This window comes from Oncorhynchus clarkii, chromosome 23, assembly GCF_045791955.1.
Source record: "Oncorhynchus clarkii lewisi isolate Uvic-CL-2024 chromosome 23, UVic_Ocla_1.0, whole genome shotgun sequence".
In the NCBI taxonomy this organism is placed as follows: Eukaryota; Metazoa; Chordata; class Actinopteri; order Salmoniformes; family Salmonidae; genus Oncorhynchus; species Oncorhynchus clarkii.
Window position 1 is genome coordinate 24095062 of NC_092169.1, and position 18786 is coordinate 24113847.

General features: G+C 41.3%; 1 protein-coding gene across 10 annotated transcripts in view; it reads left to right on the forward strand.

Annotated features, from left to right (window-relative positions):
- Positions 1 to 18786, forward strand: part of LOC139381973 (E3 ubiquitin-protein ligase MARCHF8-like) — a 156954-nt gene that overhangs the window by 117811 nt on the left and 20357 nt on the right. For all 10 annotated transcript variants that reach the window (XM_071125864.1, XM_071125861.1, XM_071125859.1 and 7 more), the window contains one exon: positions 13947 to 13997. In XM_071125864.1, coding sequence (XP_070981965.1) covers positions 13947 to 13997 — 51 coding nt within the window. The remainder of the gene's footprint in view (positions 1 to 13946; positions 13998 to 18786) is intronic.

The window sequence follows — 18786 nt, forward strand, 5'->3', positions numbered from 1 at the left end:
CAGAGGAGAGAAAAGCAAACCAACTTGAGGAAATACCTTGACTTCCAATTGACTCCTGCGCCTACCAAAACAAGCACTTTGACACACACTCACTTTTAGCTTCCTCCCTCATTTTCTCACCATCTCTTTTTTTCTTTCTCTCTGTCATTGACTCCCTCACTCTTTTGTTTGTCGTCTATTCTCTCTCTCTCTGTATCTCTCTCTCTCTCTCGGTCTTTGTCTGTTTCTTTCTCTCACATCCACAAACACACACACACTCTCTCTGTGTGTGTTTCTCCCATCTTTCTCTCTCCATTCCTCCCTTCCAGTTCATTCAATGAACCTCCTTTCCTCTAACTAGTGCCTTAGCAATTCCAGTAGCTTAGCGCCATTCAGACAGCCCTTTATCAGTGCTAACTATTAGCAATTGCTTATTCAGGGAGCACACCAGCAGTGACAAATCAGTACATACTGGTCTCCCATTTCCTGTTCCTATTCTGACACACTGATGCAATTAGGAGAGTTTTTAGTAGGGATGGTTGAGAAGCAGATAGAGAGAGAGAGTAGGGGAAGGGAAGGGTGAGATGCAGATGAGAGGGTGGAGGAGGAGGAAAAGAGGGTAAGATTGGATGAGAGACCGAAAGAGAGGGGGAAGAAGATGACAAGCAGATGAGAGAGAGTGCAATTAGCAATCCTGATATTGTGAAGTATTTTCTGTCTCAGAAACACAAGCACACACACACACAGAGGCTGTTTCCTGTACCTCGCTTCAGGCCTACTTTAGGAGCTGTTTCTGTGGAAATGTGGTTTAAGTCAGACTTGCCTCCCTCAATGAACCAATGTTTCAGCATACACATCTATACTTAAACCAACGTCAGTTTGGCAGAGAGGAAAAGGCGGAGTTGGGCGCAGGAAAATCCATCCAGAGCCCTGCCGTAAGCATTTCCTCAAGCTAGCTAGATGGAGCTCACTGAGGATATTTCCAATGAGTGCATTTTAAGTGAGTACAGTAGTTTGCATGCACCATGACGTTGGCGTTAAAATCACTGACTGGCTGTGGCTAACATTATCCTAGCTATCTGCGTCCGCATTGTGTGTCCACCTCTGTCATGTTTCCGAGGGATTCTTTTTAAGCTCTGCCTACCCAAACACATGATTTGTTGCCCGATTTTCCTGTCTGATGAGCGCCCTCCCTGAATTGGCCAAGAAAATCTGACATGATTCTCAGACCTAGTGCTGTTGCCCTAGGTCTGGGATTTCTGAGACTACAGAGATGTCTCTAGTTCTCTCTCACTCAAAAACACTGTGAGACTGTGGATTTGCTGAGCAAATGCTAATGATCGCTGCTGTCTCATGTAGTGTGTACTGTCGCTATAATTTTACTAACGGTCACAGATCTAGGATCAGCTTACCTTCTCCAAAATCCTAACCATAGCCATTAGTGAGAAACAAAAAACTGATCTTAGATCAGTCTTATAGGCAATGTCTATATCCCATCCCATTGTCTCGTAGCCTTGTGCTTCTCACTTTGGTCCTCAAACAGGGTCATCCCATGCCTTTTCTTACCAGAGCCATATATTTAGGATATATGTGGCTCTAAATATACTAAGAAAAAATATAAATGCAACAGTTTCAAAGATTTTACTGAGTTACAGTTCATAGAAGGAAATCAGTCGATTGAAATAAATTCATTAGACCCTAATCTATGGATTTCACATGACTGTGCTGGGGTGCAGCAATGGGTGGGCCTTGGAGGGCATAGACCCACTCACTTCGCAGCCAGGTCCACCCACTAGGGAGGCAAGCCCAGGCAATCAGAATTTGTTTTTCCCCACAAAGGGCTTTTCTCCTCCCCCCTCAGATGGTCTTGCAGGTAAAGAAGCTGGATGTGGAGGTCCTGGGCTGGCTGTGGTAACGACGCCGAACTGCAGCCAGGTCAAGACCCTGGTTAGGACGACGAGTACTCAGAGGAGTTTCCCTGAGATGGTTTCTAACAGTTTGTGCAGAAATTATTTGGTTGTACAAACCCACAGTTTCATCAGCTGTCTGGGTGGCTGGTCTCAGACAATCCCACAGGTGAAGAAGCCGGATATGGAGGTCCTGGGCTGGCATGGTTACACGTAGTCTGCGGTTGTGAGGCAGGTTGGAAGTATTGCCAAATTCTTTAAAATGACATTGGAGGTAGCTTATGGTAGAGAAATTAACATTAAATGATCTGGCAACAGCTCTGCTAGACATTCCTACAGTCAGCATGCCAATTGCACACTCCATCAAAACTTGAGACATCTGTGGCATTGTGTTGTGTGAAAAAACTGCACATTTTAAAAGTGGCCTGTTATTGTCCCCAGCACAAGGTGCACTTGTGTAATGATCGTGCTGTTTAATCAGCTTCTTGATATGCCACACCTGTCAGTTGGATGGATTATCTTGGCAAACGAGAAATGCTCACTAACAGGGATGCAAACAATTTGAGAGAAATAAGCATTTTGTGCATATGGAAAATGTATGCGATCTTTTATTTCAGCTCATGAAACATGTGACCAACACTTTGCATGTTGCGTTTATATTTTTGTTCAGTGTATATGGCTCTGGTTAGAACTGGAACTGGAGTCCTGTGTTGTTGTGGTTGACAGGAACCTCTGGTGATTATTGTTACTGTGCATAGTTCACATTCTAACATTTCATCTGGTCCGCATCCTCTGTTCGCTGACCACTTTGTCTTCACAGCCTATATCTGCATGTGTTCACCCTTGCATCTTCCTTCCTAGAAGTCACCGTATGCTGACAGAGACAGGAAACCATACCTAGACAGTAGACACCACACTCTTCCTGTGTGATCAGATTATTTCAGTGATATAGTGATATAGGATACACCCTATCCTGCCTCTGTTTGTGTGAGTTTGGGAAGATTTAAGGAATACAGTAAGAGGTCAATGACTGCACTCTATCTACATATAAACCCATACATATTTAATTAGTGGGAACAGGTGTGTAGTGCTAGGACAAAAACTAAAATGCACACCCTTTTGGGTCCTCAATGGAAAAACTGTCTGTGTGTTTGCGCGCTTGCGTGTGTGTGTGCGTGCTTGTGTTAGTTGTCTCCATGTTCTTCGGAGTAGTCTGTTACAGATATGGCTCTGTATTTGGTGTGGAGTGTCATCCTGTGTGTCTCTGTCTTTACAGGATTCAGAGATATTTTAGAGCGCTGTAAGGTTGAACTCTTGTCAGCTTGTCTTCTGTTTCTTTGCCATGCTGAGAAATACAGTATGGTGTGCTCCTCTCAGATACATATTCTGCACAATGATATTGTATAAGCTTTTCAGTGATAGATATTCATACACAGGCAAAGCAGGTTGTGTGTTTCTACATGCATTAATAAACACATTTATAGGACAGAATTGAGCAGAGGCACATGAGGGTTAACAAGATGGATTTGGAAGGATGGCTACTCGGGAGGACTAGCGACTGTGTAATCTAATGCCTTGTGTTTGTTTGTGTGTTTGTTCGTGTTTGTTCGTGTGTTTGAGGCCAAGCCTCCATATGTGCTGCCAGTGAACCAGTGGTGAGAATCGTCTGAGATGAGCTTCACTCTGTCTTTCTTCCAAGTCTCTGAAGTGCCTTTTCTCATGTCCTAAGAATATAATTCACTACCAGTAACTCAATATACCCAGTTGTGTATGTGTGCTGCCAAATATACACTGAGTATACCAAATTTTAGGAACACCTTCCAAATATTGCGTCAATTTGTTTGGACATGGACTCTACAAGGTTTTGAATGCGTTCCACAGAGATTCTGGCCCATGAAAAATCCAGCAGCGTTGCAGTTCATGACACAAACTGGTGCACCCGGCACCTTCTTCCATACCCAGTTCAAAAGCACTTAAATACTTTGTCTTTCCCATTCACCCTCCGAATGGCACACATACACAATCCATGGATCAAGGTTTAAAAATCCTTCTTTAACCTGTCTTCTGCCCTTCATCTACACTGATTGAAGTGGATTTAACAAGTGACATCACGTCATGGAAAGAGCATGTTTTGTATACTCAGTGTATATGACACACACAGTGTGGTCTGTGCTGGTCTGTAACCTCCAGGTCATTGAGCTGTGGTTATTATATGTAAATGACATGTTTCCACCTCTATGGAGAGATCAATGGACAGGATTAGTCATTCACATCACACAGATTTCCCCATTATCCTCATCAACTTGTGTGCGTGTATATGTGCCTGTGCAATTGTTTTTGAGTGAGCGCGCACACGCGTGTGTGTGTGTGTGTGTGTGTGTGTGTGTGTGTGTGTGTGTGTGTGTGCAGACCATTAGTTCTGATGATTTAATTGTTTCCTCCCTTCCGTTCTCTTATTTTCACCGACTCTGCTTGCTATCTCTACTATCTCTCTTTTCCCCCCCTTCCCCTCTCTCTCTTTATTTCCATCTCGCTCTCCCTCCCACTGTCTGTCTCTCTCTCTCTCTTTCCAACTCCTTCTCCCTCCCATTTTGGCATATGATCTGACAGTAGATGATTAAGAGTGACATCTCTGGCACATTTCCTACAGAGAGAGAGAAGCTGCTTGTTTAAATAATTCATTACCCACATACCCAGGCTCCTTCTGATGCTGCTATAAAATCTAAATGTCTGTTGTAATGTTCTGTTAAATTAAACATGTCATTGATATGTCAATTTTTATATGGGTTTTATAAAAATGTATGTTGCAATATTCCTGTCTGAGTAAATGTGATGTTTCTGTTTAACAGAAAACTGAATTGATATATCCTCTGCCATTTTATAGGAGTTTCTATAGTCCCCATGGACCTTCTCAGCCATTCTCTTTTAGCCTATCACCATGTAATCATCCCTCTCTTCAGTCCATGTAATTCTCACCTCTCTAATGTACTCTCGGGGACAGTGAATGATGATGCTTTCACATATCCTGTCCATTGTGTATGCTGAGGGATGTGTGTGTGTGTGCACGTGCGTCCTGGAATGTCATACTAGATGATTGTATTAAGCCAGCAAACAGTGGATGTCCTAAGGAAATTATGCGACATTCCCATTTAGTCTCTTTAAGGGTTTTGCCAATTTGCCAAGAAGTTATCCCACTGACATTCTGAGAACATTCTAGTAACATTAAAACATGACGTTAACCTCTGGACCATAAGTGGACGTTCAGTACAGGTCCCAGTTTTGTCTGGTTCCCTTCAAGTTCCCAGGATGTCACTGGTGGCCATGTCAGGGGCTCTTTTAGGATGTTCTCAAGACTTTAATTTTATTAGTTCTTAGGACGTTGCGTGATGGTCCCAAGGGAATGTTCTCTGGAGGACCTTTGTCTAGTTCCTTGTAGAACAGGCCCCCATTAACATAGACAGAGCTGTCGTGGAGCGGGTCGAAAGTTTCAAGTTCCTTGGTGTCCACGTCACCAACAAACTATCATGGTCCAAACACACCAAGACATTCGTGAAGAAGGCACGACAACACCTTTTCCCCCTCAGGAGACTGAAAAGATTTGGCATGGGACCCCAGATCCTCAAATCCTCATCCTGACCGGTTGCATCACCGCCTGATATGGCAACTGCTCGGCTTCTGACCCCAAGGTGCTACAGAGAGTAGTGCGTATGGCCCAGTACATCACTGGGGCCAAGCTTCCTGCCATCAAAGTCCTATACACTAGGCATTGTCAGAGGAAGGCCCAAAAATGTTTCAAAGACTCCAGTCACCCAAGTCATAGACTGTTCTCTCTGCTACCGCATGGCAAGCAGTACCAGAGCGCCAAGTCTAGGTCCAAGAGGCTTCTAAACAGCTTCTACCCAGAAGCCATAAGACTGCTGAACAATTAATGAAATAGTACCCCCGCACATTGACTCGGTACCAGTACCCTCTATATATAGCCTCGTTATTGTTATTTTATTGTGTTTTATTGTGTTTTTTACCTTTGTTAATTTGGTAAATATTTGATTAACTCTTCCTTGAACTGCATTGTTGGTTAAGGGCTTGTAAGTAAGCATTTCACGGTATGGTTGTATTCTGTTGTATTCGGCACATGTGACCAATAAAGTATGATTTGATATTTCTCACCATATGTCTGCTGCAGAGAGACAAGAGAGAGCCATGAGAAAACTAGTAAAAGTGCTGAAAAGAAATTGGCTCCATATTTTAAAAGAAGTTGTAAAACAAGCAATGAAGGAAAACTGGCGAGTGGGACACAATCATGAAGTGGAACGACATTTATTGGATATTTCAAACTTTTTTAACAAATCAAAAACTGAAAAATTGGGCGTGCAAAATTATTCAGCCCTCTTAAGTTAATACTTTGTAGCGCCACCTTTTGCTGCGATTACAGCTGTAAGTCGCTTGGGGTATGTCTCTATCAGTTTTGCACATCGAGAGACTGAATTTTTTTCCCATTCCTCCTTGCAAAACAGCTCGAGCTCAGTGAGGTTGGATGGAGAGCATTTGTGAACGGCAGTTTTCAGTTCCTTCCACAGATTCTCGATTGGATTCAGGTCTGGACTTTGACTTGGCCATTCTAACACCTGGATATGTTTATTTTTGAACCATTCCATTGTAGATTTTGCTTTATGTTTTGGATCATTGTCTTGTTGGAAGACAAATCTCCATCCCAGTCTCAGGTCTTTTGCAGACTCCATCAGGTTTTCTTCCAGAATGGTCCTGTATTTGGCTCCATCCATCTTCCCATCAATTTGAACCATCTTCCCTGTCCCTGCTGAAGAAAAGCAGGCCCAAACCATGATGCTGCCACCACCATGTTTGACAGTGGGGATGGTGTGTTCAGCTGTGTTGCTTTTACGCCAAACATAACGTTTTGCATTGTTGCCAAAAAGTTCAATTTTGGTTTCATCTGACCAGAGCACCTTCTTCCACATGTTTGGTGTGTCTCCCAAGTGGCTTGTGGCAAACTTTAAACAACACTTTTTATGGATATCTTTAAGAAATGGCTTTCTTCTTGCCACTCTTCCATAAAGGCCAGATTTGTGCAATATACGACTGATTGTTGTCCTATGGACAGAGTCTCCCACCTCAGCTGTAGATCTCTGCAGTTCATCCAGAGTGATCATGGGCCTCTTGGCTGCATCTCTGATCAGTCTTCTCCTTGTATGAGCTGAAAGTTTAGAGGGACGTCCAGGTCTTGGTAGATTTGCAGTGGTCTGATACTCCTTCCATTTCAATATTATCGCTTGCACAGTGCTCCTTGGGATGTTTAAAGCTTGGGAAATCTTTTTGTATCCAAATCCGGCTTTAAACTTCTTCACAACAGTATCTCGGACCTGCCTGGTGTGTTCCTTGTTCTTCATGATGCTCTCTGCGCTTTTAACGGACCTGTGAGACTATCACAGTGCAGGTGCATTTATACGGAGACTTGATTACACACAGGTGGATTGTATTTATCATCATTAGTCATTTAGGTCAACATTGGATCATTCAGAGATCCTCACTGAACTTCTGGAAAGAGTTTGCTGCACTGAAAGTAAAGGGGCTGAATAATTTTGCACGCCCAATTTTTCAGTTTTTGAATTGTTAAAAAAGTTTGAAATATCCAATAAATGTTGTTCCACTTCATGATTGTGTCCCACTTGTTGTTGATTCTTCACAAAAAAATACAGTTTTATATCTTTATGTTTGAAGCCTGAAATGTGGCAAAAGGTCGCAAAGTTCAAGGGGGCCGAATACTTTCGCAAGGCACTGTATACTGAAAACTCAAATAGCTGAAATAAGTAAATGAAATCAGTGAGAGAATAGTCAGATTAACTAATAACTAAAATAGCAGTGCAGATGGCACTCTTTTGCTAAGTGCCAAAACATTCCGGGGAAAGAGGAGCTCATAGTTGACCCATTTTGCATACCCCACCATACCACGAGACATCCATGTCTTCATCACTGGAAAATATAAACAGTTGAGTTTGATATCATTTAAAAGCTTACAAACAGGGTTGTCAAACGATTTGATCATTTCAACAACAAAAAATGGACAAATTGACATTTAACCTTTTCAAAGTAAATGATCAAACAATGTCAACTCAGATTTCTTTTCATATTTGCATTTGTTGTAGTTTAGACCCTGCTTCACATCATCTGAGGTGTTTGTGTTGTGCTGCCATGGGTTAAGACACAACATGCTCTTGAATACAGGTGGGTGTCATTTCAATCATAGGGACCTATCCTTTCAATTCAGACCACCGCAATTTAGCTGGTACACCGTTGAAATTTAAATTGAATTGAAATGTTACCTTCTAATTACAACCACAAAGATGGCCACGCTCCACTCACCGTCAGATGTCAACTTAAATGGTCATGTCTATTCTATTATCTATATTTCTATGATTTCAATAGGTTTCCTATGGAGAATTGACAGTATAATTTGAAACAATATATATTCCCATTCAAGTCAGCATTCTCTGATGTGTGGACCTCCAACCATCTTTATGGTACTATTTGAATTTTGAAATTTCAATTATATTTATATTTTAGTACATTTATCAGCCAAAATCTGACACCCACCCTGTATCCAATACCTCTGACTATGTAAAATAGGGTCTTTGCTAAAACATCTGCAAATTTGGAGAAAAAAAAGTAGTTTAAGGAAAAACAAATATTTGAGTAAAAATGTAAAAGCATTTTTTTCAATAAATGATGAAGCTGCTTTAAATGATATCATCTCAAACATTTATCTTTTCCAGTGAAAAAGGGTGTCCCATGGTATGGTGGGGTATGCAAAATAGGTCAACTTTCAAAAAGTGATTCAATTCAAATGGATTTAACCTTTTCCTATTTAGTATATAACCCAGAGATACAATATTAAATATCGATTTGATTCGGTAACCTATTGTATGTAAGCAGCTATCGAAGACAGATTTCCGCCAACGCATGAGCTCCTAAGAAAAGCTAAAACATGTTCTGCTCCTTGGGAATTAATTAATTAAAGGGTCATTTATTTAATGTCCCCACCCACAACGTCCCCACTGTGGGTGGGGACGTTGTAGTAGGCTGAGTGTACTGTAGGCTATATGCAGAAATAGATGACGGGCAAGAAATAGAAATACACTTAATAAAACTGACACATTATATGGCTATGGTTATGAGGTAACTGTCTGGTACAGGGAAAGAAGATTATATAGTTGATATAGTTCTACTTTAGACTACTTTTAAGAAATTAAAACTTCCAGCAAACTCTGGTTTGGAGATGAGGGGAACTTATGAAGATTAGAATTACTCAACATAACTGTTCTGAAAAGATGGAACATTGTGAAAGTCTTCAGGGTTCAGACAGAGGCAATAGATAGCCCACACAGAGGCCCTGAAGCTCTGAGCCCCTGAACAGAGACTTAAAGCCTCGGAGCCGTGAACCACCAAGACAAAATGTCTCCTCTCCTCTGTCATATCCTCCTGAGCCTCCCTTTACCTCCCTCTCACATGCCTGGATCATCACAGCCAGGAGTTGTTACCCAGTCCACAGAGAGACAGAGGGAGAGAGAGAAAAGGGAGGGAGAAGAGAGACAGAGATGTTTGAAACTCTTGAGTTTCTCTCACAGAATAATGGATGACTCACGAGACTTAGTCCTTTTATAGACCACTGTCACTGATACTGTGTGTGTGTGTGTATGTGTGTATGTGTGTGTGTGTGTGTGTGTGTGTGTGTGTGTGTGTGTGTGTGTGTGTGTGTGTGTGTGTGTGTGTGTGTGTGTGTGTGTGTGTGTGTGTGTGTGTGTGTGTGTGTGTGTGTGTGAGCGAAGAACAGAGGAAAAGGCAGAGAAAGACAAAGAAAGGTAGACATAAACAGAGAAAGTCGATTAGTTCCTTGCCAGGACGAAATGCTTCTCTCTTTTGTCTGGAGTGTTCAGCACTTTGCTCTTCCCTCCTCATCTATCCATCTCTCCTCATCGCCTCTTCCTATTCTGCCCTATTAAATTGGAGGGTCGGCTGTGTATTAGTGGCCTTGTTATTTTCCCTCAGCAGTGGCTCTCATAGCAACCGTGAGTTCCTCATCATTACTACATCTTAGACTAGCGAAGGAACAGAGGACAAAAAATACGATTATTATCACTCTCTTTCTCTCTATATATATTTCCTTCTTAATCTCATTGTCTATATTTCTCTCTTTCGATCATCCCTTCTCTTGTTATCTTACTCACTCTTGTTCTCCTCTTATCTTCCTTTTATTTGTCTGTTTCTCAGTATAAGTATGATACTGTATGTGCTATGTTCATGTACTGTATACTGACTATACAGAACAGTAAGAACAGCTGCTATTTCCATGACATCGACTGACCAGGTGAATCCAGGTGAAAGCTATGATCCTTTATTGATGTCACTTGTTAAATCCACTTCAATCAGTGTAGAGGTGAGGAGAGAGTTTTAAAAAATATTTTCAAGCCTAGAGACAATTGAGACTCGGATTGTGTATGTGTGCCATTGAGAGGGTGAATGGGCAAGACAGAAAATGTACAGTGCCTTGCGAAAGTATTCGGCCCCCTTGAACTTTGCGACCTTTTGCCACATTTCAGGCTTCAAACATAAAGATATAAAACTGTATTTTTTTGTGAAGAATCAACAACAAGTGGGACACAATCATGAAGTGGAACAACATTTATTGGATATTTCAAACTTTTTTAACAAATCAAAAACTGAAAAATTGGGCGTGCAAAATTATTCAGCCCCCTTAAGTTAATACTTTGTAGCGCCACCTTTTGCTGCGATTACAGCTGTAAGTCGCTTGGGGTATGTCTCTATCAGTTTTGCACATCGAGAGACTGACATTTTTTCCCATTCCTCCTTGCAAAACAGCTCAAGCTCAGTGAGGTTGGATGGAGAGCATTTGTGAACAGCAGTTTTCAGTTCTTTCCACAGATTCTCGATTGGATTCAGGTCTGGACTTTGACTTGGCCATTCTAACACCTGGATATGTTTATTTTTGAACCATTTCATTGTAGATTTTGCTTTATGTTTTGGATCATTGTCTTGTTGGAAGACAAATCTCCGTCCCAGTCTCAGGTCTTTTGCAGACTACATCAGGTTTTCTTCCAGAATGGTCCTGTATTTGGCTCCATCCATCTTCCCATCAATTTTAACCATCTTCCCTGTCCCTGCTGAAGAAAAGCAGGCCCAAACCATGATGCTGCCACCACCATGTTTGACAGTGGGTATGGTGTGTTCAGGGTGATGAGCTGTGTTGCTTTTACGCCAAACATAACGTTTTGCATTGTTGCCAAAAAGTTCAATTTTGGTTTCATCTGACCAGAGCACCTTCTTCCACATGTTTGGTGTGTCTCCCAGGTGGCTTGTGGCAAACTTTAAACAACACTTTTTATGGATATCTTTAAGAAATGGCTTTCTTCTTGCCACTCTTCCATAAAGGCCAGATTTGTGCAATATACGACTGATTGTTGTCCTATGGACAGAGTCTCCCACCTCAGCTGTAGATCTCTGCAGTTCATCCAGAGTGATCATGGGCCTCTTGGCTGCATCTCTGATCAGTCTTCTCCTTGTATGAGCTGAAAGTTTAGAGGGATGGCCAGGTCTTGGTAGATTTGCAGTGGTCTGATACTCCTTCCATTTCAATATTATCGCTTGCACAGTGCTCCTTGGGATGTTTAAAGCTTGGGAAATCATTTTGTATCCAAATCCGGCTTTAAACTTCTTCACAACAGTATCTCGGACCTGCCTGGTGTGTTCCTTGTTCTTCATGATGCTCTCTGCGCTTTTGACGGACCTCTGAGACTATCACAGTGCAGGTGCATTTATACGGAGACTTGATTACACACAGGTGGATTGTATTTATCATCATTAGTCATTTAGGTCAACATTGGATCATTCAGAGATCCTCACTGAACTTCTGGAGAGAGTTTGCTGCACTGAAAGTAAAGGGGCTGAATCATTTTGCACGCCCAATTTTTCAGTTTTTTTTTTGTTAAAAAAGTTTGAAATATTCAATAAATGTCGTTCCACTTTATGATTGTGTCCCACTTGTTGTTGATTCTTCACAAAAAAATACAGTTTTATATCTTTATGTTTGAAGCCTGAAATGTGGCAAAAGGTCGCAAAGTTCAAGGGGGCCGAATACTTTCGCAAGGCACTGTAAGTCCTTTTGAACGGGGTATGGTAGTAGGTGCCAGGTTTGTGTCTCAGTGTGCTGTATATCTCTGTCTAGAATTCAGATGTCTTCAGTCCCTCATAAAGTATATAAGTTTGCGACCCTGTGTACTCTTCATAAAGATAATGAGTGAAAAGAACCAAAGAGAACACACGTCACATGAGCCATTATGACCACACACAGATAGATGAACATACAGGCTTGAGACGTGTGTGTGTGTGTGTGCGTGTTCAATGAGACGACTCTCAAACCCAGTGAGACTGGTGACATATTTTACTGAGAGAGCCGGCGAGAATGAACATGAATACTGCTTCAGTTCCTTACTGGGACGAAAGACCTACCTCTCTAATCTGAGCGTGGAGAGTGTTCAGCACTTCCCTGCTCTCATCTATCTATCAGTCTTTCCTCCTCTCCTCGTTGTATCCTAATCATCCTGTCCTATTAAATTGGAGGGAAGGCTCTCTATTAGTGGCCTTGTTATTTCCCCTTTGCAGCGGCTCTCATGGCAACCTTGAGTTCCTCATCATTACTCCATTACTCGAGGAAACAGAGGACAAAAAAATAATTTATGTTCCCCCTATTATCGCTCTCCCTTTCTCTCTTTCTTTCTTTCTTTCTTTCTTTCTTTCTTTCTTTCTTTCTTTCTTTCTTTCTTTCTTTCTTTCTTTCTTTCTTTTCATTGTCTCTTTTTTTCTCTTCCTATCGTCTTTTCTCGCTCTCTCTCTCTTCTTATCTCCTTGTATCTGTCTGTTGCTCTGTTTCTCAGTACGATACTGTATGTTTAAGTCTGCTCTTCATAAAGAACCTGTGTCACATGAGCCAACCATTATGGCCACACACAGATGGATAAACACAGGTTCTCAGATGCATGTGCTGTGTGTGGATTCATCAGGGTCTGTTTACCAGAAGTGTGTGTGTGTGTGCGCACGTGTGTGTGCGCACGTGCGTGTGCATGCGTGTGTTGAATGCTTATCTGCTATTTGACAGCAGATCATTCACACCCCCTGTTTTTTTGTGGGGCAGTTGGTGTGTGTGTCGTTTGTTGCTTGCTTATGTATCTTTAGGCTGAAGTTCGGCCAATGACAGACATACATGGAGAGAGAGAGAGGGTGGAATGGAGACTTAACACACAGACATACATGGAGAGAGAGAGAGGTTGGGATGGAAGAGAGAGAATGGAGACTAAACACACAGACCTCTCACTAGCATCACCATGGCAACTATGGAAGGCGAGACACAAGGGAAGGGATCGAGTAATTAGAAGAAAAAAGTGTATGCTGGTGCGTGTCAGTCTGCTTCTTCAGCATGAAACAAGTTAATCAACTATCAACTAGTTTTCATCGTCTTCGGAAAATCTTCTGACTATTCCACTGAACTTGTTGTGAAAGCATCAGTATGGTAATGTATAGACAGAGAGGACGAGAGCAAGAGAGACGTAGTGTGCGTGCGTAAGGGTGTTTTGTGTCCATTACCAAACAGCTGGTAAGTGTGCAGTGCTGTAAAGATGTAATAATCATTACCAGCCATACGTTATCATGTGTAATCACTGCAAAAGTTATAACAGATTCTTCTTGTTGTCTCTTATGTTTCTAACGCAGTTCAACATAGAAGGTATTTTACATTTACATTTTAGTCATTTAGCAGACACTCTCATCCCGGTCGACTTACTGGAGCAATTCGGATTAAGTGCCTTGCTCAAGGGCAGATTTTTCACATAGTCAGCGCGGGAATTCAAACCAGCGACCTTTCGTTTACTGTCCCAGTCAAACGTTGATATGACTTACAGTATCTGCTGCTACAGGGGTTGGTGTTTCAAAATGACTAAATGTGTCTAATATTGTCTTTCTGTTCCTCTCTTTCAGAATGAGAAGCACCTGGGTCATTCTGCCAGCAGGTCCAGCAACATTTCCAAGGTAAGGTCAGAGATGGAACATACAGGATGAATGGTATATGACAGACCTGTACCTACCAAAGGGCAACTGAGAGAGAAAAAGGGGATTAAAGAACTGAGGGCTACCAAAAAAGTTATTTTGACGAGAGAGGGATAGAAAGAGAGAGAGGGAAAGATAGAAAAGTGAAAATAACACAGAGGGTAATGGACAGAATGGAGACAGACATCCTGTAGAGAAACAGCCTAGACTGCCAGGGGGTCCTAACCTGCCAGTCACTTCCACAGTCAGAGGTACAGCTCTCTGATCAGTTCTTATTGAGCGAGACGTCTACAAACACACAGGCTGCGTTTCAAACTCATAAAAGACGCACCCTCCTCCACTTACCCTCGCCTTATGCCCTTGGGAGAATCCCCGCGGCCATCTTTGCCGTCGGGCCAAATGATTAGCCAAGCAAGGGAAGTTGGCAACGAAAGCCCATCAGCCCTCGTTTTTGATCGAGTTTGCAAGTGTACAATTATGTTCACTCCGGGGCCTGAAACGCCCCATAATTCAATTTGCGATGATTGTACATCTGCTAAGAAAAGTCAGCCAAAACTTAATACCAGCATTAACATGGAGAAGTCAACATACAAGTGTAAGTAAAAACTAATGTAAATAAGTTAGAAACTGTGCTACTAATGCACATGACGGCTCAAACACTTATCATAAAAGTAATGATGTTTTTGTTTGGTTAGCTTTTGGAAATGTTAGCTTGCGCACAACTTTCCCTAACATCACACTTAACGTTATACATTGTAATATTTGATTTACCTGATATAGTAGGATGGCTAACACTCGATGCCAGCGGATGCGTTGTCTTCTAGCCAAGATATGAAATGCAATCATAATTGACTGTAGCGCATGTAAGGCACACAACAGTTCCATGCTGACTGAAAACACAACTTTGATGAACGAGTGACAGATTTCCGGGCAAGAGCGGACCATTTAAAATGAATTTATTCTTCCCTCGCCTCTTGCCCTGCACGTGTCAACTCGTCAGACATCGTTTTTTTTAAATTAAGTATTTTACATTTAAGTGTTTGGAGTGCAGCCACAGTCTCACCTCCTCCTGACACTGACACTTAATTAAACATCAGGGCTGCAACTCAATAGTCTACAGTGGCCTCCTCTCCTTGTCTCTTCGTTACTCACCTGCACTGATCTAAAAAAACACATTGATTTCATATGGATGTGTTACGCGGATTGTTCCTTATATTGGAACAATACTAGTCCCCATACCTCACTCGATCTACCCTCCGTATCTCTCTTTCTCTCTCCACTATCCCTCTCCCCCGCTCCCTTCTCTCTGCCGGGACAGATTGGTTGTGTTCTCCTGAGCAGCCTGTGAGCCTCTTAGTGGGGTAAAGCCTTTACATCTGCTAATAGTCAGGGTCACTTTGTCGCCATAGCAATGCTCCGTTGGCCATGTTTGAGCCGGGTGGCATGAGTCTGTAGGATGTAATGCCACCCTGGTAACAAGAAAGGAGCTCATTATTTTAATGAGCTCCGCCCCCCCAAAAAGGAAAATTATAATACCCAGTGTGCGTTGTAATTGTTAATTGTTAGACTTACATTTTGCTCATTTACTTATCCACTTATCCAGAACAACTTATTCAGTGCATTCAACTAAGGTACAAAGTAAAACATTTCTATTTTGGTACTGAGAATGTTGTTGTCGTTAAGACTTGCAACTGCACAGTGCTGTGAAAAGATTGTTCAGATGTTTTGTACTGAATGTTATCAGGTCTTCAACCAAAACCTAATATTAGATAAAGGGAACCTGAGTTTTCAAAAAAAAAGTATACTTATTTTATTTATTTAGTTTACAAAGTTATGCAACACCCAATTCCCCTGTGTAAAAAAGTTATTGCCCCCTTACATTCAATAACTGGTTGTGCCACCTTTAGCTGCAATGACTGCAACCAAATGCTTTGGAAGTGTTGGCTCACGCTTGCATGCAGAACTGCTTTAACTCTGTCATTTGTGGGTTTTCAAGCATGAACTGCTTGTTTCAAGTCCTGCCACAACATCTCAATTGGGATTAGGTCTGGACTTTGACGGGGCCATTTCAAAACTTAAAATGTGTTGCTTTTTAGCCACTTTCATGTAACTTGATTGTGTGTTTTGGTTCATTGTCTTGCTGCATGACCCAGCTGCACTTCAGCTCACAGACAGATGGCCTGACAATATCCTGTAGAATTCTCTGATACAGAGCAGAGTTCATGGTTCCTTATATTAAGGCAAGTTGTCCAGGTCCTGAGGCAGCAAAGCATCCCCAAACCATCACACTACCACCACCATGCTTGACTGTTGGTATAAGGTTCTCACTGTGGAATGCAGTGTTTGATTTTCGCCAGGCATAATGGGACCAATGTTATCCAAAAAGTTGACTAAATTTTGCCAAAAAGAACCTGGATGATCATCAATATTCTTGGAAGAATGTTCTATGGACAGATGATTCAAAAGTTTAACTTTTTGGAAAACATTGGTCCCATTATGCCTGACGAAAACCAAACACTGCTTTCCACAGTGAGAACCTTATACCAACAGTCAAGCATGGTGGTGGTAGTGTGATGGTTTGGGGATGCTTAAAAAAAAAAAAAACGTTTTGCAAAAATAAAAAGCTGAAATGTCCTGAGTCAGTAAGTATTCTACCCCTTTTATTGCAGGTCTAAATAAGTCCAGGAGTAAAAATTGGCTTAAGTCACATAATAAGTTCATAATAAACTCACTGTGACGTGTGCAGTAATAGTGTTTAACATGATTTTTTGAATGACTACCTTATCTCTGTACCCCACACATACAATTATCTGTAAGGTCCCTCAGTCGAGCAGTGTATTTCAAACACAGATTCAACCACAAAGACCAGTGATATTTTCCAATGCCTCACAAAGGGCACCTATTGGTAGATGGGTAATAAAAAGAAAATCTGACATTCAATATCCCTTTGAGCATGGTGAAGTTATTTATTGCACTTTGGATGGTAAATAAATAGACCCAGTCACTACAAAGATACAGGCATCCTTTCTAACTCAGTTGCTGGAGAGGAAGGAAACGGCTCAGGGATTTCACCATGAGTCCAATGTTGCAGAGTTCAATGGCTGTGATAGGAGAAAAACTGAGGATGTGTCAACAACATTGTAGTTACTAACTTAATTGATAAGAGTGCAAAGAAGGAAGCCTGTACTGAATACAAATATTCCAAAACATGCATCCTGTTTGCAATAAGGCACTAAAGTAAAACTGCAAAAGATGTGGCAAAGAAATCAACTTTAAGTCCTGAATACAAAGCATTATGTTTGGAGCAAACACAACACATCACTGAGTACCACTCTTCATATTTTCAAGCATGGTGGTGGCTGCATCATGTTATGGTTATTCTTGTCTTCAGCAAAGACTATGGAGTTTTTTATAATAAAAATAAACACAGGCAAAATCCTAGAGGAAAACCTGGTTCAGTCTGCTTTCTAGCATATACTGGGTGACAAATGTACCTTTCAGCAGGACAATAACCTAAATCACAAGGCCAAATATTCACTGGATTTGCTTACCAAGACGACATTGAATGTTCCTGAGTCGCCTAGTATCAGTTGTGACTTAAATCGGGTTGAAAATCTATGGGAAGACTTGAAAATTGTCGTTTAGCAATGATTTACAACAAACTTGAGAGAGCTTAAATAATTTTTTAATAATAAAGTGAAAATATTATACTATCCAGGTGTGCAAAGCTCTTAGAGACTCACAGCTGTAATTGCTGCCAAAGGTGATTCTAACATGTACTGACTATGAGAGTTGAATACTCATGTAATCACACTATATTAGTGTTTTATTTTTAACTTATTTTTATTTTTTACAAATGTTAGAATTTTTCCTCCACTTTGACATGACAGAGTATTTTGTGTAGATCGTTGACAAAAAAAATGACACTTAAATCCATTTGAATCCCACTTTGTAACACAATAATATGTGGAAAAAGACTATGTTTTGTATGTATGTTTTGTATTTATAAAGGGGTGCCGCAGCACCCCTACTTCCCGTGGCTATGGTTTTCAGGAGTTTGCTACTGTTTAGGCCTACATCACTGTCTCTCATTCTCTCTCCAATGCTGACAGCTGACCATTGCTTTGGAGCACACTGCACTTTGCTGTTTGTAGCGACAGTATACTATTTATTTTGCACTGCCATGCAACTGCATAAACATTTTCATTATAATGGACTTTCTATTGACCTTACATGTTTCTATGTGGCTGAATACTCCTCTTGTACATTCAGATTTACTTCAGTACCTTCACCTTGGTTAGACTGTGAGGAAGTGACCGAATACTATTTGATTTGTACTGCTATACAATTGCCACAGTCTTGCCAACATAACTCAGATATAGGCCATCTCGTAGATTTCCTCGCTCTTTTTATATAACCTTTTTTTTAACTAAGCAAGTCAGTTAAGAACAAATTCTTATTTTACAATTATGGCCTACTCCGGCCAAACCCTAACCCTAATTTTGCGCCGCCCTATGGGACTCTCAGTCACAGCTGGTTGTGATACAGCCCCATATTGGCAGTAGAATAATTTTTTTTTATTAGAATCTGGTCTCAGTAGCACACAGTGCCTGCTTCTAGTTGTTATTGCGGTAAGTGTCATTATCATGGTTACTAGGTTGGATTGAGTCTGCCTCTTCTTGGTCTCTCCAAGCCTGAGTTATTTGCTTTGGTCGTTGGCCTCAGTAAGACTCATACCATCATTTTGTTCACTGAGGTGAAATACCTAAAG